The following is a 26,078-nucleotide window of genomic DNA, read 5'->3' as shown; positions in this document are numbered from 1 at the left end:
CAGAGATGCTGTGGCCCTGGAGTCCTGTCTCGGAATGACTCACAGGAAGGTGAGCAACCAGGAATGGCCAGGGCCTAACTTAGAGTTATATCTGCACAGCCCTTTACAGGACCCCCTATCCACATCACAGACTGGAGAGGTACGGATGGAGATGATGGGGCTTAAAGCCCCCTCACGACACCTCTAGTAGTGGAGTCACAGAAGTCAGAATGACACATTAGGTTTGGTTCAACAGGCAAGTGGGAGCCAGTGAGGTTTCTGGACTAGAGGGGCCATGAGAGGCCACTCATGAGAGGCCCGTTCTTGTCCTCATCTATGAATTCCCAGTGACACTGCTCCTTGGGGGGCGCTTACATTCGCACACAGGGAGGGTACTGGCCTCCCAAAACCCAGGTAGGATGTGCCCTCCTCCTGGCCAGGCTTGGCCCTACTCAGAAACTGCCTCATGGCTCCAGAGACCATTAGGGTGCATCAAAGTGTACCCTTCCCATGCCCACTCTCAGGGCCTGCTCCCTGCAAACGCTTCCTTTAATATGCCAAGGGCCCTCCACTAGACAAAGAGGAGTCTCTGAGGGCTGAGCTTGTCTTCTGCACCTTGGTCACCCCACGATGCTTGGCCTCACACAGAAAACACGGATGCTCAGGGGATCACTAGTATCTTTGCATTAGAATAGGCACATTTCAGAAAAATCCTTATTCTCCCAAATGCGGCGAACTTTAGGCACTGGCTGGCTGCTAGGCAGCTATTTGAGGAAAAGAGACCTCTTAGGCCCCTGGCACCATGTCACGCAGGACAGAGATCCTCTGGTGCCTCAGCAGAGCCGGGCAGGGGCAGCGGACCTCCCACCGGAGAACCCAGGCCCCAGCGCCCCCAGAGCTACCACAGGCATAGTAGTTCTCCCCATGTGAGGGCAGGGCCCAATCACCCTAAGGGGCTGTCCTCATTCCTGCTCACCTTTTGTCCTTCTGCCTGCTTACCTGCCATCCCGATCCCAGTCGTACACTTCCACCTTGATGGTCCTGCAAGGCAAAGGGCCTGTGGTGGGACAGGCTTGACCCAGACCGATGTAGCCTGAAGACAAGGCCCCTCCTGTGCTCCTGGGCCAGAAGGGCACACAGGGACACCCACCAGGCTCCAGGGCCCTCAGTGGAGGCGCGGGAGCCCAAGAGACAAAGGAACTATCTTGAGACCTTTTGGCAAAGGTCTTGGGACAGAGGCCCCCCACCAAGTTTCAGGCAGGATGTGGAGAAACGGCCTCTAGCTTCAGTTCACCCCACCTTCTCCTTGGCACCCCAGATGGGGCACAGGTCCCAGGATGAGGCCACATGGTGACTTTATCAAGGGTGGGGGCATCGCAGTGGGAGTGTGGCACTCTCGGGATCTCAGGCCTAAGCAGGAGGGGGTCTCCCCCCGAGGGGTAACAAGACTTGGTGCAGGTGGGAGCCTGAGTGCTGAGTCTCACACGGCAGGGAGGGGCTCAGGGCCCCTGCGTCAAGGACAGCCTGCTGAGCTTTTCCATTGCCACGACTGGCTCCTGAGTGAGGGTGTAATTATCTTCACATTTTAGCCTGGCTGCTTTAATTAGTTTGTTTTGACTCCTGTGCATGGGGCTGGGCTTTGGGAGCCCATTTTATTTTTAGCTCGTTTCCATGGCAACAGGCTAGCAGACCAGAGGTGGGAGGGAGGAGGGAGGTGGAGGGCTGCGGGTTAACCCTTGGTGAAGGTGGTCCTCCAGGGATGCCCAGGGAAGGGGGCGCTGCCAGGGTCCCGGGGAGCGGCCGGAGCGTGGGCAGCCGGGGTGTCCAGCCCCCAGTCCTAAGCGGGGCTCCGCAGGCCGCTGCCTGGGCCTGTCTTCCACTCACACGGCGCCCGGCGCCCGGCGCCCCGCGACCGGCGTCGGCCCGGGGCGCTGCCCACTGCCCGGGTCGGCGAGGCGTCGGCCTCGAGCTTGCGCCGCGCCCAGCAGGAGGCGCTGTCACCCCGCGGATGCGCCTCCCCGGGGCTGGAGGGCGGGGGTGCGGACCTGCCGGCCGCGGGGCGCCGACTGTTCCCAAAGAAGGGGCGTGTGGTAGGTCGTGCACCAACCACCAGCCGGGGCTTTCGGTGACCTGTACTGTTAAAGGGGGCAGGCACGGCAGCCCGTCATGTAAAGGAATCCTCTGAATTCTAGTGAAACCCAAAAAACTGTGTCTCTCTGAAGAGAACTGGGTGGAAAGACCCAAAGGCCCCCGAAGGTCTGCTGGTGAGCTGGAAAGGGGAACGAGGCCGCGGGCGGGCGCTGCGCGACCTGGAGGGCCCGAGCGCGGACCACCCTCGAGGAGGGATGACAGCGACTTTGCAGAACTGGGCACCCGCCGCGCAGGTGGGCCCCTGGAAAAGGGCCTCTTCCTCTCCACTTTGCCCTTCGGCCACAGTTGGAGAGCTTTTCGGGGGAAATTTGCTTAAATCCGGGACACCGGTGCCTGGGTACCTGGGCTCTGCAACTTCACTCCCTAGAATGACAAGGCTGGAAGTGACCTCAGTGGCATCCAAGCCTGGCTGCCTGGCAGATCACGGGGGAGCTTTTCAGACACACACGGGCTCCAAGTCCTGTACTTGGCAGCTCTGGCCAGGGCCCCGGGATCTGGTTTAAAGGCTTCCCAAGGGGCGCCTGGGGGGCTCAGCGGTCTAGTGGCCGCCTTCAGCTCAGGGCGTGATCCTGGAGACCCGGGATCGAGTCCCACATCGGGCTCCCTGCAGGGAGCCTGCTTCTCCCTCTGCCTGCGTCTCTGCCTCTCTCTGTGTGTCTCTCATGAATAAAAAATAAAATCTTAAAAAAACAACAAAGGGTTCCCAAGCAGCTCTGCTGTGCATGTTCTGGAGTGATAACCTCCAGCCCCCCTCATTTTCAGATGGGGAAGCTGAGCCTGAACGGCTGCCAGTGATGTGCCCAGGTCACAGAGCTGGTGAGGGTGGGGGCTGGGACCCTGCCCCACAATGCCAAGGTCCCCCAGTCCTTTGCAGAGCCGGGCACCTCTGCGGGGGACTTTCCGGGACCCAGCAAGGATTGCTTCCTCTCAGACCATGGACACCAGCCTTTAGGTGACTAGATCAGTGACAGCCACGTGTTCAGAGGCTGTAGGAGGACCCTGGTTACAGCCACAGCCTTGGAGACCCAAAATAATCACTGGAGAGATTTTTTTTTTTTTTTTTTTTTTAATCCCAGGGCCAGAGGGCTTGATTTAATTGGTTGGGGTAACAGGCACAGGTAGTTTTGGAAAGTCCCCTGGCTGGTTGGAATGCGTGGCCAGAGCCACTGACCTTCTCTAGGGGAGAGCACTGCTTTCCACCCTGTTTGCACACAGGATTCCCTGGCACAATTTAGCAATTCTGAGGCCAGCGCCCTACCCCAGAGGTTCAAAATCAGTTGGTCAGGGGTACAGCCTGGGCTGGGGGCAGGGGGGACTATTAAAAGTTCCTTGGGGAATTTTAACTTGCAGCTGAGGTTGAAACCCCCCTGGGTGTGAGATTCCTGTGTAAACTCAGCCCAGCCACAGTGGAGGCTCTAGGGAAGGCTAGAGTTTGGGGCTCAGATTAGCTCCGAGGCTGCAGCCTCCAGCACCAGGGCAAGAGGTGAGAGAAACAGTGCCCAGAGACAAGGCCAGGCAGCAGCAGAGGCCAAACACAGCTCCAAATCCTCTATAGGCAGCTCTGTCACTCTCCAGCCCCAGCTGGGGTGCCCAGGTCACCCCATGTGCCACTTGTGGGCTGTAGGCACAACCAGGCCTAACGAAGGCTCACAATAGACCAACTGTGACTTCTGGGGCAGGGCCCTAGAGGAGGGGCTGCTGGGTGTGGCACAAGGAAATGGGCCTCTGCTGTCCAAAATACGAACATCTTTGGCATTAAAGGCTCAGAACAACACAGAGCTCCTAATCTGGGAGGCAGGGAGGTGGCCAGAGAAGGCTGCAGGCTCTGGGACAGTTCTAGCATGCCTAGCATGTAGTAGGTAATATAAATATTATTTAAATATCTGTTGCCTGGGACATTTGGGTGGCTCAGCGGTTGGGCATCTGCCTTTGGCTCAGGTCGTGATCCCAGGGTCCTGAGATCGACTCCCGCATCAGGCTCCTTGCTGGGAGCCTGCTTCTCCATCTGCCTGTGTCTCTTTGAATAAAAAAATAAAATCTTAAATAAAAAAAATCTGTTGCCTGACTGAGACCTCACAACTTCGTGAAGTTACTGTGCAGTAATGATTCCCTCCTTCCATGAAATCACATGGGGAAGCCCGGAGTACGTGGCTTTCCCCAAATTACACAGCTGCTCAGCCGTGAGGCCAGGCCTGGGGCTGGGAGCCAGGGTCCTGTGGGTCTCTGGGTGCCTGGGGCTGCAGTGACAAAGCTGGGTCTCTGTGAGCGTCGACAGGCCAGCAGGACTGAGGGACACTGGCAAAGACCGCAGGCTTCCCTCTCGGCACCGACAGCTCTATCTATAGACTCCTCCGAGCAGAGCTGCAGGCCGGCCTCCTAATGAGCCTCACCAGGGCAGGAAGAGGTACTGGGCTGACAGGTCCCCAGGGCTCAGCCCTAAACTGACTGAGCCCAACAGTCTAGAGGCTTCAGGGAAGAAGAGGGGTGCCGGGGCTCACTGCAGCATGCTACGACACACCTCTGGATGGCGGGGCTTGGTGCACACGCAGCCATAGCGAAGGGGCTTTGCCTCCTCTGCCTGCATTCAGCTTTTTCTGCATGTGTAAGCTGGCGAGGCTAAAACACTCCGAATCCAGGTCAGATACACTGGCTGGGGCCTCCACATATTCAGTGTGCGGTGGGGGTTCAAAGGAGAAGAAGGCTTCTCCAGCAGGCCCACAGAGGTGTGAAGCTTCCGTGATGGGACACCCCCCATCCTGGGGAATCCTCTCCCCTCGCCAGGTAAGGACCCAGTACAACTTACCCTCTTAACATCCACTCATTCAACAGTGAGGTATGAGTGTGTGGCAGCAGCCCAACCAGGAGAATCTGGCTCAAGGGGGATAAATCCTCAAGTTACACAGTCAGTGTTCAAGGAGACAGTAGAGGGGCTTTCAGGAAAGGCAGGGGGAGTATTTCTTGTCGTCACCTACTTCACCCCATGGAGGAGGGCTGGACTGGCTCTGACTCCAGCTCTGCTCAGCTGGCTCGCTTGGGTTTGGACTGGAGACACAGCAGAGGTAGGGGGACCTTTGCTTCTGGAGAAGGCAGCTTCCATAGAAGGGAAATGTACCTTCTCCTCACTTTGCCAAGATACATAAGCTCCAGGCCTCTGTTTCCCTCTCTGTGAAATGGGCATGTCACTAGTACCCAACTGCTAGGGCTACTGTGGAATTTAAATTCACAAAATAAGATCATTATTTAAACCAAGTAGAACACAATTTGGCCCATGTCCAAAAGACTCGGTAATCGTAACTGGTTTCCACTGCCATCATTCCAAGTAAATTGCCCTGGTTCTCACCCTCCCGGCCATCTTCTTGATGGTGGGAGCTGATACTTCTATTTGGATTCTTCCCCCTTGGCTCCTGCCTCCAACCGCCTTCTCCAGGTACCCCCTCATAGCTCCCTGACCATCCCCCACGACTCTCTCCTGCTCCCGATCTGTGCAGGGCCTTGGGCACCTCACCTCTGCCAGCATCCTGTCCTCTTCTCCCCTTGGCAGAGCACCGCCTGCCTGTCCCACAGCCGCCCCCCACCCCGGCTCCCTGTCACCTTTCCATTTCTGTCTCTCAACCCCAGCTCCAAACACTAATGACCTATACATCCCTTTCACCCCCAGATCTAGGCAGATGGTAAGGCCTTTGAGTCTTCACCTCCAGGCTCAAAGCAGACCTGCGCCGAGCCCCTGGGCAAACCTCCTCCAAACATACCCCCCTCACACCCGTCTTAACCCTTTGGCAACAGAGCGTGAGGGTCAAGAATAGATTCTCTAGCCAGCCTGCTTGGCTCCAAGTCCTGGTTCTACCACTGACTGGCAGTAAGATCCCAGGTGAGCTACTTAACCTCATTGGCACTCAGTTTCTTTACCTGTAAAATGTGGGTAGTATTTGTGCCTTTTTCAGGGGAACCACTCATGGTTAGGAGAATTAACTTAGTGCATGTACATAAATTACCACAGGAGTACTACAGGAGCCTTTACTATTATTATTAATTATTAATATTATGACCTGCCTGTCTCCCTAACAGGGAGGCTTAGGTCTGAGGTTCACTATGCCCATAGCACCCAACATGGTACCCGGTGCCTGGCTGGCTTGGAAGACATGGCTGCTGGGTTCTGAATGTGCTCTTGTGAACAAGAGGCACCTCGGAGGGAGCGGAAAAGTGGCTTCATTTTCCTGCACAAACCCCTCCCTCTCCCACCCTGAGAGGGCCTCTGGACACTCGTGCCTCCCAAGAGGCTGCTGGGTACTGAGGTCACAGTAGTACTCAGTGGCAGACGGGCCTGTTGGCTTACCAGGCCCACGTAATGGGCCCGGCCCCCTCCATTAACACCACTGTCAGGCACATCACGGCCAATCTGTTCCCAGCTGTAGAGAAGGGCCTGAGCTGCCTGGCCATCCTGGAGGGCGACCAGTCTGGGGCTCTCAGCCTGAGAGGGGGGAAATGGGGGCCTACAGAGGTGTTCCCCACCACCTGCACCCTTAGCTCCTCTGGTGCCTGAACAGTAAGCCCAGGTCTTTGAGGCTGGCTGCCCTCCTCACTGTCCCTGACAAGGCTGGGGTGCAGGGTCCTGTGTAAGTGGCGGCCAGCTGGACCTCCAATAATCTCCAAGCAGTGGGGCCAAAGATCCCCTTTCCTCCCACCCAGTGAGATGTGAATTGCTAGGCTCTCCCATCCCCCAACCTTGAATTTCTCCTCCCTTCCTGTCATCTCTCCCTATCAGATTCATTCTTCCAAGAACCAATACCCCCCAGCACCTTCCAGCCTTCCCCAAGCCTCCTTTACACCCTACTGCTCCAACCAGACTGTCCTCCCACACCGCAGTACCCCAGAAGCCCCAGGACCCGGCCAGACACGTAGCCAGGGTTCATTTGGCCAGAATGCCTATTTTTGTCTTCAGTCTCATTTTGCACAATTATTTAGCTATCTAAAATGCAGATGTGTGCACATCTGAGCTCCCTGGGGTCAGACGAGAGGCTCCCTAGAGATGGAACTACATTCCCTTGAATGCCACACAGCTGCAGGTGTCGTGTGGGGCACATAGTAGGTGCTCGGTGACTGCCTGTGGAATACATGGTGGCTGCTCAGTCCCAGCCAAGAGGCAGGAAAAGGAGCCACCTCATCTCCTAGATCCGCAGCCTAATAGGGTAGCCTCAGGGTTTCGGGGGCGGGGGGGGAGGCAGGGGGTGTCTGAAGGCCATCTGCACTGTCATTCCCACTCCACCCCCACCACACATACCCAGTCCCAGGGAGCCCCTGCCAATGCCATCAGCCAGGATGCCCTGAGGGGTCGTTGTGATACCCCAGTGCTCCCTTTGGAGTGGCCAACAGAGGCCCAGCTTCCTCAAGGCAGCCTGGGTGGCCCTGCCTGTGTACCCTCTGCTAGCTCATCCACTGGCAACAGTGATCACCAGGAAGCAAGGCCGGGTTCACGAAACTTCACACAGACCAATACCACCTTGCAGCACCCATCTCACATGCCCTCCACTCCCCAGCACTTAGCACAACTTGTAATTATACGTTTCTTTGTGTGATTATCGGATTAATGTCTGGCTCCCCCACGAGAATGTAAACTCCCCGAGGTTGGGCGAAGGGTGAAGACTGTGTGTTTTGCTCCCTGCTGATTTCCCAGCATCTCGCTCGGTGCCAGGCACATGGCAGGAAGTCAATAAATGTTTGTGGACACAATGCAGGGTTTGGTATTTTATGCACACCAGAGCCTTCTGTGTAGGCTGTGTCATGTGAGCTTCTAAGCAGCCCTTTCAGGTAGGTGGATGTTTAAGACCCACTTTACAGATAAGGAAACTGAGGCTCAGACAGGTCAAAACTTGCCCAGGTTGACAGTACTTTTTAGTCACAGAGTCAGGATTAGAAACCAGGTCTCCAGCATCTACACCCAACAACCTACACTCAAACAATGATGGTGTGAGAGGACATGTAATCAGAGTAGGCTGCGTCCTATCAAAAAAGTTTCACAAGTTCTCTGTACTCCACCCCTCATCCCCCATTTGGGATCCTGACTCCCCAGAGTCCATCTGCTAGGAGTTGGGGTTGGGGTGGCCCCCCCACGCTGCATCTAGAGCCCCCCCATCCTGTCCCTGCCTGCTCCTCCACCGGAAATTGTGAAGAGATAGGCTGTATAGCTCCAGGCCAGGACACCCAACACCTAGCAGGGCTCCCTGGATCCCATCCCCCCAGCTTGGGGAGGTCCCCACCAGTGGAGGGCTGCCAGACCAGGGGGACAACAGCAGGGCAGAGTGCAGAGGGAAGTCTGTGAGGAGGTGAAGGCAGACACTGCCCAGAGAGGTGAGGGCAGGGACAGCACAGCTCCAGGGGGCTCTGCACATACTGCCCAGCCTGGGACAGCCTGACCCTCCACCCTCCATCTGGGAGGGACAGGTTCCCATCTCACCGGTCATAGTCCCCATTGCACAGCGCTCTCACAGGAATGGAAAAGGTTTGCCAGACTGGGTTTAGGGTGTTCTTCATGACCTCGGTCTTGTGGCAGATGGTGAACCTGGTGAAGAAGAGAGGGAAGATGTCAGGCCCCAACCAAGGGAGGCAGAAGAATCAAGGTCAACGGAGGGGCCAACCGATTAACCTCTGCAGTTGCCCGATAGTGGAAGCCAGAGCTTCCTGAGGTCATAAGCTGCATGGCACTAGCAGTATCCAGCTGGAAACTAGATGGCCATTTCTTGCTGATGCTTGAGAGGCAATTCCTGCAGCAGGTGGGGAGTGTCTGGAGATACTGACTCTGCTCCCCCTCCCCCTCACTCTCTGTGACCTTGAGCAAGCCAATCCCTCCCCTGTAACCTCAGGGAGTTAGCTGCTGTCATTCTTCATCTGAGATCCATGGAAGGATCTGTGCATGGGATTTAGGGGTTTGTGAACCCCTGAAATCAGGGTGAAATTGGGTCGGTGATTTTCATATGCTTGCTGTTCCCCTGTCCGGAGCGCTATCTCCCCAAATTTCCATGGTCATGGCTCACTCCTCTCTTCCATCAGGTCTTTACTCAAGTATTACCCCTCTGATATAAGCACGTGCTCCGAGACAAAATTTAGAACCCCTGGTCCCCTGACCCTGACGTCCCCTAGTCCTCTTCATGCTTCTCTTTACCTGTTATCATTTGACATTTGACATAGTCTGTGTTTCTCCTTACTTATTTCACGGCTTGTCACTAAAATGTGAGCTCTGGAAAGACAAGAGTTTTGTCTTCTCTGATCACTGGTAATGTATCTAGTGCCCGGACCGGTGCCTGGCACTCAGTGTTCACTATTTTTTTGGAACCAACTAATGAATAGATGTATTTCTCAAGAGGAGAGTTTCCACAGCTTTCACTGGCATGAAAGGCAGTGCAAATCGAGCCCCTGGATTCGACAATCTCTAAGACACTTCCAGCTCTTCCAGTCTGAATCCTTGAGCCTGCTCTGCAAACTAGAAGTGTAGAGCTGGCTTTCCCCGCTGGGCTCCCATCCAGCGTCCCTGCCCACTCCCCATGCCAGGCCTGCCGGCCGCATCCTGGAGGCCAGCCCTGCCACACAGAAGGGCAGCCAGGAGCCAGAGCGGAGCTGGGGGGCAGAGGCTGTCCCCCCTGAGATGTCCCAGAATCTGCCCCAGCCACCTCCCAGCCTGGAAAGGTCACCCCGGAAAGTGCCTGGGCCCCGCCCGTGCCCACACAGCCTGTGCCATTTCTTCTCTGGCAATTTTCAAGTCAAAATGTCATTCCTGTCACCGCGGCTCAGCGTTTCTCTTCTCTGCTCCTTCTCGCCCGCCCACTGGAGTGTGGAGATACATGTGGGAGACCTCCCCACACACCCCGGAGCTGGTGACGAGGACAGGAGTGGGGACAGGGACAGGAGGGGCCCCGTGGCTGCCCCAGTTGGGGAGGGGGCTCGGGAGGGAGAATCAGGAGCAGGAGCAGCAGCAAGGGAGGGACGATGGCCTGTGCAGAGGCCCCGGCTGGGCTCCAGATACCTCCTACCCAGAACAGTCACATCCACCTGCCCCAGCCCCTCCCAGCCCCTCCATCTCTTGGGACCCACTGACTTCTGACTTCTGTCTCTTCTTCCTTGCCAACCAATTTTCTTGACTGGGTCTTGAGCTTTTATTTATTTATTTTTCTTTTTAAATTTTATTGATTTATTCGTGAGAGACACACAGAGAGGCAGGGACACAGGCAGAGGGAGAAGCAGGCTCTCTGCTGGGAGCCCGATGCAGAACTCGATCCCAGGACCCTGGGATCACGACCTGGGCCGAAGGCAGACCTCAACCACTGAGCCACCCAGGCCTCCCTCTTCTGAGCTTTTAGCCTGATTTCCTCTCTCTGTGCTTCTCCCTGAGCCCTGCTATGGTCCTGTTTCGGCTTTCAGCCTCTGTTCTGAAACTGCTTCCCCAAGCCCCTCATCACCAAATCCACAGACCTCTCAACTCCCTGCTGTCCTTGCCGTGGGGGCCTGGCCCTGGCATGGAAATGGTCCCTGCAGACATCTCCTGGCTCAACTCCCTTCACTCTGACATCTGCTCCGGAGCCTGGTGTGGGACAGAGCAGGCACCAGCAGGGTGGGAAAGGGAGGGCTCAGGTCCCAGGGCCACTCCTACCAGTTGTGCAGCCCTGGCCATGTGCCTTTCTCTCTCTGAGCTTCCTCTTTGCTGTAAAATGGGGAAACACACCAGTAGCTAACACCACCAGGCCCTGTTCTCGTGACACGTAGTAACTCCTTTGGTCCTCACAGCAACCCTGTGAGGGAGATGGTAGGATTATCTGGACTGCACGTACCAAGAAACTCAGGTTGGGGAGGTTATACGTGCCCAGTCCAATATGGTGGCCATCAGCCACATGGGGCTATTTCTCTTTAAATCAATCTAAATTAAATTAAAAATTCAGTTCCTCAGGCACACAAGCCCCGTGTCACACACTCAACAGCTACATGTAGCTAATGGTGACTGTACTGGGCGGCGAGACACAGAATATTTCCATAGTCCCAGAAAGTTCCACTGGGTTAAGAGACTTGCCTGAAGGTATGCACGGCCGGTAGCCTGCAGAGCCCTGCTCTCCAGCCTGTTATTAATCCCAGAGGAGTGATTGCTACTGAATAAGGTAGGTGCAGTGCCAGCAGCACTGTGGGTGCTCTGTGCAGGCTTCCTTCCCGCTCCCTCCAGGACCTTTCACTCCCTGGGTTCCCTCACCGACCTTCCTCCTGACCTCTTCCTAACTGCGAGTGTGTCTCCCGAACCTTCTACTCTTCTCTCCTCAAACCCTGGGTGACCACCCTGCTTCCACCAGTTCAGCCTCTGACCTGTGCCCACAGCCTGGCCCAGCCCCTTGGGGGCCTCTGGGTGGGTTCTCCAGCCACCTTGGTGTCCATTCCCAGAGAGATCCAGCCCATGCTTCAAGGGAAACTTGCCCCCAAAGAGACTCCCCCATCTGACCAGCTCCTTTGTCATTTTCATGCTCTGGGTTTCCCACAGCTCCATTACAGGGAGGGGGGCTCCAACTGCCGTGGCCACCCAAGTCCAGCCTGGCGAGCTCTGCTCCCTGTCCTTTTGCCCCCATCCCTCCCCTTCCCACGTTCTCCCCGCATCTTCCCAGCGAGGCTCGCCTGCGTTCAGCACCTCCCACCTGTTCACGGTGTCAGTCACGAGTCTCTCCCTCTTCCCTGCCCCCTCCCCACCCATCCTACACAGGCTCTGCTAGAACAATCACTGGCACACACTTTGCAACACACCCCTCTGCTGCTCCCAAACCCGCATCCCTCTATGCTGGCCAGCCGGCCTTCACCTCAGAGACAAACCTGGCCCAACCAGGCGTCGCCTCTCTGGAGGGGACCGCTGTGGACGTTTCCGTGGGCGTCCGCCTGCAACGTCCCTCGGCCCTTCTTCCTCCCTCCCTCAGTCAAGTCAACGTCAACAAGAATTATTTAAAGAAATCCTGCTGGGAGTCCTTTAGTGAGACAAAGACTCCTTTTGTTATGCAAATGATCGTACCTAATTTCCCTTGTTTTGCTCTTTCAGGTTTTTAAAATCAGTTTTCCCTGGAACTGAAACACATCTTCCCTGCTCCGCCCTTCCCCCCAACACACACACACACACACACACACACACACACGCACCGCACACACACCCAGAGTTCTAGAATCCAGGGGACCTTGGCGGAGCCCATTCTGGGCTGCCTCTGCTCAGGGCACACCTCCCTTGCACTCGCCTTTTCTCTATCCTATTATTCTCCTCTGCTCCTCCCCCATGGACCCATTTTCTCCCTCTCCTTCCAAACCTGCTTCCAAGTTCCCCTGCTCCAGCAGTGTTTCTCTAATTAACCTCCCTGGCCCCATCGCCTCCTGGTTCTGCAGAATCCCAGCCGTAAGTGGCCACAGCCTCCCAGAGCTGCGCTGCCTAAGGAGACTGTGGAGACCGCCTAATCCAACCTGTTCATTGGCCTGATGAGAAAATAGACCCAGAGAGGGGGCATTATAGCTTGCCCCAGGTCACATGGCAAATCGGTGGGGTGGACCAAGGTCCCCAGACCCTCAATCTACAATCTGTGCATCTGTGTGCATGGCTGACCTACATTTGCCGACGTGTCGTGTGTGTTTCCGTCATACCGTGGGTGGCTTCTAGATTAGGGAGAGGAGAGGAGGAAATGGGGCTCTAAAGACGTGTGCGGTTTTGAATGAAGCCTATGGCAAGGTGTGGGGCTGGGTGGGTAAAAGGGTCCAGATTTGCCAGGCCGGGCGTGTGGTAGTTGGGTGGGGGGCACATATGGTAGTGGGATGTTCAGAGGGCTGCAGGCGGAGGAGGGGTGGGCTGGAGATATGCATTGATCTGTGGGGAAGGAGGAAGATGCTATCAGAGGAGCCCCTTGTTCCCACCCTAGCCCTGCTTTTGCCACTCCCCTCACCTCCAACATTCGTAGCACCCACCATTGCTGAGCCTCTCAGAATGGCACTGCTGGCTTGGGACCTGCCCCTACCCGTCCCACCCACCTCACCCTCCAGCCCACAGCGGTCCCAACCGCGTGTCAGGCACTACCGTGATGCCCCCAGCTTCTACCTGGAGCAGGAAAGAATCCCAGGCAGCACTGCCTGGTAAGTCACCACACCCCTCCACCCCTGATTCCGGAAAGGGGTGACGTGTTATCAGAGAACTTACGTTCCATCCTCATTGCTTCTGTAGAATACCAAGAAGGGGTCGGACTTCCCAAAGAAATCCTTCTTGTCCAGCTTGTTGGCGCAGAACTGCATTGTGGCTACATCCTGGTGGGAAGGAGGGAGAACAGGGGTGTGAGGCAAAAGGAGGGGGGTGCCCCAAAACCTGTGGAAACACAGCCCCAAGAAAACAGGAGGATTCCAAGCTGGTTAGAAAGGACAGCATGTTATGTTCACCCTACACCAACCAAGGGCCAGGCTCTGGGCTAATACCTGTGGAGGGAAGGGTTTCATTGCATCTCAACCCCACTGGGCAGGTCTGATAGAGCCGTTGAGGGGCAGGGGGCAGGGGTGAAGCAGGTGGATTCTGGAGCTGGCTGCTCCAGTCTGAATTCTGACTCTGCCACTTTCTAGCTGTGTGACCTCAGACAATGGAGGCAACCCCTTGGAGCTTCAGTTTCCCCTCTGTAACATGGGGCACACACCTCACAAGGCTGTTTCGAGGACCAAAGGCAGAGTGTAGGCATGTCAGTGTTGATGTACTCAAGTCTGTTACTGTTTTACCCAGTGGCTCAGAGAGGTGAAGACACTCATGCAAGGCTACTCTGAGCTTGGTCTGCCAACCTCAAAGCCCTCGCTCTGTCCACACCACCTCATTCCTTCGCACACTGTGTGACCCCTAAAGGACAGTCAAGATGAGCCATCGCTGGGGTGCCAGGGTGGCTCAGTGGGGTGAGCACCCAACTCTTGATTTTGGCTTGGGTCATGATCTCAGGGTCCTGGGATAGAGCCCCTTGTTGTGTTGGGCTCCATGCTCAGCAGGGAGTCAGTCGGCTTGAGATTTGCTCTTCCTCTGCCCCTCCCCTCTAAAATAAATACATAAATCTTTAAAAAAAAATAAGATGAGGTGTCACTTTCATACCCGCTAACCCATGAGAGGCTCACCCAACTCTCTGAGAAGCCTAAGGCTTAAAGCAGGGAGCCACTCCCCCAGGTTCAACAGGAAGAGCCCTGGATATCTGACTGCCCTGACCAATTCATGGCCTCTGCTGATGCCACACTCAGTCCAAGAGCACAAAGAAGGTATCCAGGCCCTGGTGAGGATCTCTGGACCCCTCACCTGGGTTTGCCGTGGCTGACAGGGCACTGGGCAGAAATGCCCCCATATCCTCCTCTTCATCAATCCCTGTGTGGCCTCTTCAACCTGAAAGATCTGCATCCTGACAAACCAGCTGCCAAGTGGCCGGAGCTCAAAGCTTTGTCTTATAGTCCCTGGGGCCTGGCCTGCTCTTAAGGGCCAGCGCCTGTCAGGAAGTCACCTACCTCTCATGCTGCCCCCTTCCTCTCGCTGGGGAAAAGGTCTCTTGAGATCAGTGTCCTACAGCCCAGTGAGGACCAAAATGGTGGCAGAGATTAAAAGGCAACCACGTCCACAAGTTTGAAGGACATCATCAAAGGTTTGGGGATGAGTATGGTATAATGGTTAAGAATATGATTGCTGGGGGGCACCTGGGTGGCTCAATGGTTGAGCATCTGCCTTTGGCTCAGGTCATGATCCCGGGTCTTGGGATCAAGTCCAGCATCGGGCTCCCATAGGGAGCTTGCTTCTCCTTCTGCCTACGTCTCTGCCTTTCTCTCTGTGTGTCTCATGAAAAAGTAAATAAAATCTTAAAATACAAACAAGAATATGGTTTCTGGAGCCAGGCTGCCTGCTTCAGCTCCATCCCTTTCTAGCTATGTGACCAGAGCAAATTATTCACCTTCTCTGGCCTCAGTTTTCTCCTTCTGTAACATTGGATAGTGACAGCCTATGTCATAGGCTTGTTGTGAGGTTGAAATAAGTTAACATGACCATAGTGCTGAAAACAGTGTATGGAGCATACCAGGTGCCTTGAACGTGCAAACAATTACAGTACACTTGCCCCATCCTGTACACACAATGTGTGTGGCCTCTGTCCCTGCTCCTCTCCTCCCTTACCCCCTTTGGTGCCTTCCCTCAAGGACAGCTGACAATAGCAAACACAGAGCATCCCTCCCTCCATTCATTCATTCATTCATTCAACAAACACGTATTAGATACAGTATATATGGCCAAGTCACTGAGCTCCTTATTACCTTTAGCCCTCAAAGTAATCCTTTGTCACTTTTTTATAAATGAGAAATCTAGGGGTGGAAGCAACTGACCTGCCCAAGATCACTGGCTGGTAACTGGTAGAGTGGCAATTCAACATATATGAACTGATTTCAAAGTCATGTCTCTTCGGGAACACCACTCCACTCCCACAGAGAGAGAGAGAGAGAGCGCATTCCAGTTCATGAGGCCTGCTTCCCTGGTTCCTTCAAACTCCAGACTCTGAGGTGGGTATGCAGGGAGGGAGGGGCTGGCCTCTGGTTAACCTGGGCAGGAATTACCCACTAAAGGGAGGCCCCAAGGAGGGGCAGTGTGGAGGCACAGCCACACACACAGAGGAGCCCAGGTAATGACAGCTTTCATCACCTCCCTCTTCATAGACCACCAGAGAAGAAGAAGGAGCTGGACTGGGGGCTTGCAAGGCCTGGGAACACCAGGAATCCTAGAACCTCCAGAGAACTCCAGGACATCAGGTCTGGAATAAGATGGGCTGATTCATTGAGCACTTACTACATGCAAGTCACTGTGTTAAGCCTTCTCTTTACATATATTATTTCACTGAATCCTCCTAACAACCACATGAAGTAACTCCACTACTCTCCGCATTTTACAGATAAGGAAACTGAGGCTTTTAAATCCTGTCCTATTCTCAAGGTCACATAGAAGTTCACCCAGGCAGAGCTTTCCCTCTCAGCCTCCCAGAAAGATTTCTAGCCTCCTAAACTTGCCCCCTGTAGTCACTGTATCTCTGTAGTAGAAAGTTCCATTTTGGACAGAGGGAGCATTTTAAATGCCTCCCTGGGGACCTCTATCCCATGGCCTAGAAAAAAAAGAGGAGGCCTTGGTCTAGGTGGGCTCCTCCCAATGCTGGCTCTGTAACTGGTGAGGCCCAGGGCAAAGGGGAAATGTGACAGCAGGGCATTAACGTGAGCATAAGCCCTGCAGGACTGCACAGTTCTTAGGCCCACGAAGCTGGCCCTTGCTCCTCCCCATGGGGGCAACAGACCTTGGCACCAGAAAACTCTCAGACTCTGCTGAGGACAGCAGGGGGGACAGCCCAGCAAGGCACCCAGAGTTCTGGGCTCTCAGCCTTGGTTTCCTTATCCATTAAATGCTCTGCTGGACAGGACGATGACATGTCCTTTAAGGCCAGGCAATTCAGGCTTCAGTGCTGATGCCCCGGGGAGCATACCAGGGTAGGGCAGCAGAGGGGAAGGCTGGCACTCCGAGGACAGTCCTGGAATGCACAGCCCCTCCAGCTTCCTCAGGATACAGCTTGGCTATAACTTAAGATGTGACCACACACATTTGGAGGTCACCTGAATGAACAGAGGCAGGCCACATGCGACAACCTGCACCAGTTTGACTATAAAATACATACATATGTTGAAACAACCCAGACAGATGCCACAAAATCCAGGGGCAAAAGCTCTTATTTTGCTTCCTAGGAGAAGCCCTCAAGGCCCTACAAGATCAGGAAGGGAAGGAGGAATATTAGGAAAAAATTAATGCAGACCGTAATAGAGCATCACTTCCAGAACCATTCAGTGCTCCCCTGGGAGGGCCACTTTCCCAGCATAGCACCTAACACACAGGTTAGTACACAGGAGCCAAGTCCACCTGTTTGGAACCCCATCTCTGCCAGCTATCCGCAGAGCAGCCCGTGGCAAGCAACTTCACCTAAGCCTCGGTGTTTGGCTCTGGAAAAATGGAGAAATAATGTCCCCCCCCCCCGCCCCCGGTGACCTGTTGGGACGAGTAAAGCAATGGACCTATGTTAAACACCAGTCCACAGTGCATGGAGCGTGGAGCATCTATAAGAACGGGAGCCAATCACTGTGGAGCGCCATCTACTCCTGCGCTCAACCCTATGGAACTGCCAAAGTTTAACCGGTGTCTACCTATGAAAATGGCAGTGGAACATGGATCTACCCAATCTGTGCCAAGCACTATAGTTATGGCTATTAATTCATTTAATCCCCTAAACTACCTCACGAGGTAGGAACTATTATTATTCCCATTTTAAGGATAGGGAAAGTGAGGCCCAGAGAGGTTAACACCCTTGAAACCACACAGCTGTTAGGAGGAGAAGCTGGGATTTGGAACAAGCCAGTCTGGCTTTAGAGCTTAATAACTGAGATTCCGAATGATGACCCCAAAGCATCCAGATAAGTTTAATTATGTTCTGTAGCCTCAGTTTGAGAAGTCAGAGAAGTGTGAAATCCATTTTAGAAAGGCCTCCTCCGTGCAAACTAGTTAAAATTAAAGAAAAAAAAAAAAAAAGACTGGCTCTGAAATTCAGCTAACTGGAAAAATCCTCCAGTGAGCCACCCCTCATTCCTGGTGATGGGAAACATATGAGGTGTTGCTGGCAGTTTATCTTGCCGCTTAACCTGATCTGCCCTCCGTAACACAATCTAGACCCGGAAACATTCACCAAAAGCCCATTATGATAATCAGTACTATCGTGCCACTGTCGAATCCATGAGGATAAAACAGACCTTCAGTGAGACTTCTAGGCTGTGACCAAGGCAAGCTTCTTCCCTCATGGATGCATATCCCATGGCGGGGAGGGGGGTGGGGGGCAGGGGGTGGTGCCTTGAGACAAGGAACTGTAGCTGTCTGGGATGGTGGTGTTTTTAAATTTTACTTTATTTAAATTCAATTACTTAACATATAGTATAGTTATTAGTTTCAGAGGTAGAGTTCAGTGGTTCAGTTGCATAGTAACTAACACCCAGTGCCCATCCATCTCATCACATGCCCTCCTTAATGCCAATCACACAGTTGCCCCATCCCCTCACCCACCTCTGGGGGACTGTGCTTTTGAAGGTGGCTCTGAGTTATGCGAATAATCATATTACATGGACAAGGCCTTGACCACTCCCCTTAAATGCAGGTTAGTGAATGAACCCCAGGAAGAGTCTGGGAAGTGGCGATAGATGGACTGGGCCAGCAGAAATAAGGAAGCAGCCAATTCTGGCTGAGGTCAGAGGTCCTGCTGTCTGAAGGCTCAGCTGGAGGGCGGGGACTCTCTGAGCACATGAAATGCTGTTCCCAGACCAGAAGCATCTCTGGAATCAACTGTGGAGGAGATAAACAACTCCTGCAATATATAATTTCCTGCAATTTCTGCCTTTTCGCCCTATCTTTTTAAAAAAACATATTAAGTTCTTCCAAAACAGCAGGATTGCCTCAATTTGCATCTTTCCACTGTTAATCAGGCTGCTGGGGAGACTACAGCAAACAGACTTTCACTCCAGGGTGGCCTGACCTATGCCTGCTTGCATGCTAGCCCTCCCTGACCCAGAGAGGGCCCTGCAGGTCAGATTTCAGGCCCAGGGCCAGGAGAGGGTAGCAACACCCAGGAGGGGCAGAGGGAAGCTGGGTCTTGTTGGCATGCTCCAGGATCAGAACAAGAGTAAGGGAAGTGCAAAAATTTAAAAGGTGCCCAAAATCTCAGTCATCAAAATCAAGATTTTAATACGACACCTTGAAAAATCAAAATCAATGCAAAAATCCATGACAAACAAAACATAGACAATTTGAATAAAGCCATTTTACAAATGAAGAAACTGAGGCACAGAAAAGTCGAGTAACTTGGCCAGAGTCACCTAGCTAGCAAGCAGTGGCATCTGGTCTGGATCCAGGGCCCAAGTTCTTAACTGCTTTGTCCTCCTGCTCCCACCCTACGCCCTAAAAAGAACTTTGAAATAGATGATGTAACCATGGTGACATCTATGGTCTGCTCTTCAAAGTTTGCTGGGTTTTCCAAATTTCCTGGCACTAGTACATGGTCTTTTTTAGTCCAGAAAAAAAAAATCGATTAAAAAGAAAAAGAATCATTAGCCACTATTCTGAAATTCAGCAGTCCAGCCGGAGGCAGCACAGCACAGAGTCAAGAGTGATTCTGTGAACTGTGACCTTTGGGAGGGCTTCTTCAGGCACAGAAAGGCTAGAGCCCCAGCTTGCCCGGGGAAGACTGCAGAAGCAGGGCATCTGGGGTGCAGGCGTTTCGGGGTGTCCATGAAGACCCCATAGGCCAGGGTTGATTGGAACACAGATGGTGGGCGAAGGAGTTGGTCTAGGAGATGGGGCATGTGGCTACACATTGACTGTAATGACCATGTGGGGGTGGGAGCTGGGTTTTTTCTGCCGTCTTAATGACTGACTCCTCAAACAATCTCATCAGCTGTACATCTGTTGATTTGGTCATTCAGATGCTGAAAACCCCAGATTGACCATTTTCCCCTCACATTCGTGGAATGTATGTGTCTGGGATACTAACCAAAATCTATCAACTAAAGTTCAAAAGAAAAATCGAACCATTCGGCTAGGAGGACGTTCACAGGAAACAGTATAATACATACTGTGTATTCCTATAAGAGAATAGATTTAATAAATTATGGCCATCCACATATTAGAGAGATAATATATAGCTACTAAAGACATGTTCTCAAAGAATATCTAATGACCTGGGAAAATAAATCTGGAAACCATACTCTACGAATCAGAAGAAAAAAACTATACATGTGTACACCTAGAAGGACGAAATACGCCAAAAGCACCAAAATGTCAACAATGACTTATCTCTTTGTATTTTGTATCATATCCACTATGAACATGTTATTTTTTTAGCATCAGGAAAAAAATGGTTCTGTTTTGTTTTCTTTCCTTTTTTTTTTAACTGGAGGGATGATTTCTAAGAGCAAAAAATTACAAACTAACTTGTAGAAGGGTGGTGTGTGACTGCTGGTCATGGATTATGCAGGACACTTACGTCTGTGCTAGCCACAGCACACATCTTTCCCAAAGATCAACCTGCATACTTCTGAGTCTCAAAAAAGCTTCATCACTTCCCCTTATTTCACCTTACCTCTTTCTTCTTATCTTTCTCCCCTTCTCCCAGGACTCTTCCCTAGGCTCCCACATGGAAACACTGGGCACTCCCTGATGTCTGTCCTTAGAACAGTGAGAGTTCTAACTTTATCAAGATTCAAAACTACTAAGCAGTCTCGCTACAAGGTCCTGCACCATCTAGCTCCTACTCCCATTGACTCCCTCACCTCTCTGGCATCATTCATTACTATCTTCCTGCCCCAGGGCCTTTGCACAAGCTGTTTTCTTTGCCTGGACCCATCTTCTTCCAGGTAGCTGCAAGGGCTTATTCCTTCATCTGTATGTTTTTAGGCATATTACATGGTATCATCCATGGATTTTTCCTTCAGGATAGTAAAGACTAGCAGTAAAGACTGCTATAAAATACTTGCTATTAAAAAAAGAGGCAATAGGTCTGACGAAGTTAAGGACCACTGCTATACTATGATTGCTGGTTGGCATTTCTGTCTCTCATGCTAAATCGGAAACTGTGGTGCAGGGTGGGGGCAAGGACTGAGCCAAGGCATATTTGCCTAAAAAAAAAAAAAAAAAAAAAAAAAAGCTCTGAATGAACATATGAACATATGAACATAAGGGTGGTGATATCTAAGGGGTGGGGACCCCCAGAGGCAGCTACAGGTAAGAAGCTTTGACTCCCCTGGCTTGTCAGAACTGAGCTGCACTCTTGAAGTGTGTACAGGGACCTGATTGGGAGGCAGTGAAGATGTGCTATCTGGCCAGGGACTCCTGGCTCTTGGCAAGGCAGGTCTGGGGACCTGGGAGGCCTAAGGGTAGCTAAGGGAAGGGGAAGGGAGGGCAAGGAGCTGCCCAACCCCTGCATCTGCAACACCCCCTGCCTTTCTCTAGAAGCCTAGCCACTCACCACACCTGCTGAAGGCTCCTGAACCCACGAAGATCACAAAGCCCACCAGTATCCCATGTATGGTCAAGCTTATGGCTTCACTGTGGGTAAAGGAAGTTCTCCCTGAGGATTAGGAGTCCACAGCTCAGGGGCAACTTCGTGGCTCAGTGAGTGAGCATCTACCTTTGGCTCAGGTCGTGATCCCAGGTTCCTGGGATCAAGTCCCACATCTGGCTCCCTGCTGGGAGCTTGCTTCTCCCTCTGCCTGTGTCTCTGGCTCTCTCTCAGTGTCTCTCATGACACTGTAAAAAATAAAATCTTAAAAAAAAAAAAAAAAGGAGTCCACAGCTCAGCAATCTTAGGCTGGCAACCTCTCTGCATCTGTGGATCAGGAGCTTTCACCCCTCCCCACCTCTCAGCCCTGTGGTGAGGATCAAATAGACTGCAAAAACAAGGGTCTTGGTCAACTGTGTGGACACTATGCCAATGTTGGTCAGTATTACAGGGAATAATGACAGTTTTCCTGCTGAGCGCAATTAAATCTTTGGTGACTCAGAGGCCCTTCAGGAGCTTGAGCTCATCATTGTCAACATCAAGTATTACTGAATAGTATTTTGGATCAAATTCTGATTGTTGCAACTTTCTTGGTATTTAAATTCTAGATGATCAAGGCTTTTCTAGAACCTATTGAAGCATGCGGTGCCCCCACTGGAGTCCACTCCAGTCCTTTGAGAGTCCCCAACCACCCACACCATCCCTGTGGATGGAGGAAGGGTTTGTCTACTTAGGCAGAATGCATTCACTTGAGCAGAAAGCCCTGCACTGGTAAGAGGGGGAAAAAAAAACCCACCCCTCAGACTCCACTCTCTTCTTTTGATCCTCCCACTGAATGCCGAGCTGGAACACAGAAGCAAAGCAGTTCAGATGTAATTATTTTCATTCAGCCAGATGCTGGGAATTAGTCTCTTTTCCTTGCAAGTATTCTAGGGAAAGACAGGACTCAGCCAAAGATGCCCGGAAAGAAAAGGAGCTGACAATCTCAAGAGGAAGGAAGGGAGCCCACCCCCCACCTCCTTGCCTGGGAATAGCTTAGATCAAGGAAACTGCTGCCATCCCTGGATGAAGGAGGGGAGGGGGATGGGGAAGGAGGAGGAAAGGGGAGGCTCCCAATAAATACTAAATGCAGACTGTTTGACAATCGCGGAAAAACTAGCTCTACGGCAGTCCCGGCATTGTCTAGAGCTTTAGCATTTCCAAAGCACTTTCCCTTCTATTACCTGATTTAATTATAAACTAAATCACCAGCTGAGCTAGAAGCTGGGGGGGCAAACCAAAGTCAGGCTTCAAGGAATTCAGATTCCATCTTTCCCCAGGCACCTGTGAGGCCCAGCTGCCCCCATGAACTTATCCAATCCTCATAGCACCCCTATCAGCCCCAACATACAAGTGGAGAAACTGAGGCTCAGGGAGCTTAAATAGCTCTACTGGAACGTTGGCTGGGTTCTCTCTCCCTTGTCTGAATCCCAGTAACTTCTGGATAGTCCGTATACACCCTTCTAAGAGTTTCCATCAGCAGGAGAGGCTAAACATTTGATCTGTGCTTCCTATTCATTCAGTTAATCACAGATTCCTGAGAGATCCTCTGTGAGTGCCTAAGTTAGCATGGTCATGGCCATACTGCCCTGTCCTGTCAGCTCTGTGGCTTACTCTCCAACTGGAAGCCCCTGAAAGCAGGATTTGGGACCCCACAACCTGGTGGTTAAAGACCCTGGCTCAAGAACCACACTGCCTGGGTTCAAATCTCTTCAACCCAGTGGCTATGTGGCCTTGGGCAGGTCATTCCACCTCTCTGTAAAATAAAAACCATAATATATCAGATATTATAATACCTCACACTACCACAGTCTTATATCATATAATAATACAGAAAAATAAGTTGATGTGTGTAAACCACTTAGCAGTGTATGGCTCAGCAAAATTGTTCAGTTAAGGTACGCTTGGGTGCTTCGGCAGTTGAGTGTCTGCCTTTGGCTCAGGTCATGATCTTGGGGTCCTAGGATCGAGTTCCGCATCAGGCTCCTTGCAGGGAGCCTGCTTCTCCCTCTGCCTGTGTCTCTGCCTCTCTTGAATAAATAAACCAAACCTTACCAAAAAAAATTGTTCAGTTAATCTTGGCTAACAATTTATCCCCCCAGAGCAGCAGTTCTCCAAGTATGGACCAGGGACCCTCAAGGGGTGGCCCATGAGGCCAAAGCTATTTTCGTAATAATGTTAATAAGACATGGAGTTTTCTAGACATTACCCAACAGTGCTATCACAACAGATTGACTGCAGAAGCAGATATGAGACTCCAGTACTCCTCGGTTCAGCCTGACATTAAAGAGATTTACAAAAATGCAAAACAAGGCCACTCTTTGCACTAAATGACTTTTGTTTTGGAAAACAGTTGTTTTTCACTAGAGTCGTCATTTATGTTATCCTGTAATGGGTTAAACCATTGTCATTTTTAAATGAATTCGTATACATATTTTGAATTTCTTAATTTTATTTTCTAATATGGCAAATATTCATAGCTAACAAATACCATAGTTGCACTGACTTCCCAGGAAGTCACAAAATCGTGTTTCCCAGGCTCTCTTACCTGAGCCCCACGTGAGTGTGGGTTCCCAGGTCACCCTAGGCTTGGCCCTGTGTTCATACTCCATGGCTACCTCTTGCTTCTCTCCCCAGGACCCACCCCACTCCCACCTGTGGCTCCTAATTAACCTAAGAGGCATGCAAGGCCGGGAATGAGCCCCAGTTTTAGAGGTTTTAGAATAGGTTTGATCTGGATTAGAACCATGATTCTACCACTTATTGTCTTTGAAGAGATGTCTTAGCTTCTCTGAGCCTCAATTTCCTTATTCATAAAATGAGAATAACAATAGTATCTATCTCTTTGGATTGTTGTCGGGAGTAGTGACAAGTTACATAAAATGCCCATCCCTTGACAAATAATAACTATCATCATTACTATGTTTCATCATTATTCTTTATTAGCCCTCAAGCCCCCTGAGCCCCTTCTCCATCTGCTCAGCTACTCCCTCAGCTGTCCCCATCTCCTGCTTCTCCACAGAAGAAGCAAAACCAAGGGCTGCGTGGGATTGCAGTCTCTGGCTTCGCAATACGCACACCCCAACCACACACCCTCACTCCCTCAATCCCATGCAGGGTGTCACCCTACTCCAGAGCTAAAAGTGACATATGACAACTAACTGCCAAGCACCCAGGCTTCATGACTAAAAAGCCCCTCTGCTGCCAGTGATGCAGCCAAAGCAGTCTTAGTTCACAGACATGTAAGGGGGACCATGATGGGGAATGGAGAGCCCTAGTGTGCACAGCAGGGGACCAGGGCCTAGCCTGCTCCTGCCACTAATTGTGTGTGTGTGGGTGGGGTGTCCATCCCTTCTGGACCTCAGTCCACTCAGCTATAAAAGGAGAAGACACGTTCTAATTCTGATGTTACAGAATTCTAGGACAGCCAGGTTAAACTGGGGAGCCCCGTCTTCCCCAGATTCCCTCCAAAGACACACACGTGGCTGTAGGGTCACAGGGACAGCAGCCTGCCCTCTGTCGCTGCTCCACCCCCATCCCCACCAGGTCCTGTCCTGGAGTCCCTCTGCCACTCACCCTACAGTTGCTCAGCTCCTCAGCGGACAGGATGATGGTGCCACATTTCTTCCCTGGGACACCACTGGGAGAGGAGAAGATGAAACAATGGAGAGCCAGACAAAGACAGACACACAAAGTCTGAGCTCTCCGTGAGTCGGCCCTCCTCATCCTCCCCTCTCCCCATCCAGCAGATCTGCCCAGAGCCCCTGAGAAGACAGAGTCTCCTGAAATACTTGTGGCAGTGTGGCCTAGTGCACTCCTTCCTGGGCCAGGCCCCCCAGGCCTGGAGCTGCCCCACCCCCTGCTCCCCAAGAGCCCACCAGGAAGGGTAGTGTCTGCAATGAAAGTCCTAGAAGTGGAAAAGCATCCAGACTCACCCGGAGGCTTCCAGACCAGTGGTTCTCAAACTTTCCATCCAAAGACCACTTCTGTGGGCAAAAGACCTCGTGGGTCAGCCACCCCACCCTGCACCCAGCTGACCCCCAGAGTTCTCTGAGTCACTTTGATTTATCACAAGTGGGGGGGGGCAAGCAGAAGGAGGGAGTTAAGCAGAAGGGCTGGTAACTCCTGGTGGCAGTTTGTCCAGGCTCCTTCCCACGGCTGCCTCCCCTCGAACTCCCTGGCTGGGATCTCTCCAGGGAAGAGATCTAGGCCATTCGTTCAGCTTCTCCATGAGGTGGGCATATGAAGTCAGCCCAGGCAGAGAATCCTCTCCAGGGGGGCAAGTTCTCAAGGTGGGGAACCTCCCAAGGGCACCTGTCCCACCTCTTCCCTGGGTCAGGAGGGACCCCTCCCCCAGGCACCAACCAGCCCATCCCAGCTCCAGTGTTTGGAGGAACTCGGGGTTGGGGGTCCCAGCACGGCCAGGGCCACTGGGAAGAAGAAATGTCATGTTGCCCAACATGACAAAGTTATGCAACTGCATAACTTTGGACTCATGATTGTATCTCTCTGAGCCCCAGCTTCCTTGCCCATAAAGTGAGTGTGTGTACAGGCTCCATTATTAACGATGTGCATACACACGTTCGAGGCACAGAAAAGGTCCCCAAGGAGCATAGTTTCCTCCCTGCCTCCTTTCCTTCATAAGTTCACAAAGTGGATAAAATCCAGCCCCACACCTAGGCAGCCTTGAGGCTCCCAGCATGCTGTTTGCAGAACACACTTTGAGAACCACTGATGGAGCTCTCCCCAGTGCCAGCTTTTGGAGGGAGAGGCTCTCAAGTACAGGAGGCAGGGGAGCTGGCC

The 26,078-nt window shown here is 52.5% G+C and overlaps 1 protein-coding gene across 5 annotated transcripts in view; it reads right to left on the bottom strand.

Annotated features, from left to right (window-relative positions):
• Positions 1 to 26,078, bottom strand: part of CPNE5 (copine 5) — a 90,156-nt gene that overhangs the window by 21,254 nt on the left and 42,824 nt on the right. For 2 of the 5 annotated variants that reach the window (XM_072833237.1, XM_072833235.1), the window contains exons 8-12: positions 25,211 to 25,261; positions 24,852 to 24,915; positions 13,316 to 13,419; positions 8,582 to 8,686; positions 979 to 1,020 (exon numbers count right to left, since the gene is read on the bottom strand). In XM_072833237.1, coding sequence (XP_072689338.1) covers positions 979 to 1,020; positions 8,582 to 8,686; positions 13,316 to 13,419; positions 24,852 to 24,915; positions 25,211 to 25,261 — 366 coding nt within the window. Of the gene's footprint in view, positions 1 to 978; positions 1,021 to 8,581; positions 8,687 to 11,961; positions 12,072 to 12,440; positions 12,460 to 13,315; positions 13,420 to 24,851; positions 24,916 to 25,210; positions 25,262 to 26,078 lie in introns of those variants that run through there. The other 3 variants (XM_072833236.1, XM_072833239.1, XM_072833238.1) reach the window with 3 other exon arrangements.

This window comes from Canis lupus, chromosome 7 (genome assembly GCF_048164855.1).
Source record: "Canis lupus baileyi chromosome 7, mCanLup2.hap1, whole genome shotgun sequence".
Taxonomy (NCBI): domain Eukaryota; kingdom Metazoa; phylum Chordata; class Mammalia; order Carnivora; family Canidae; genus Canis; species Canis lupus.
The sequence above is the reverse complement of the archived record's forward strand: the minus strand, read 5'-3'. Positions and strand labels throughout refer to the sequence as shown.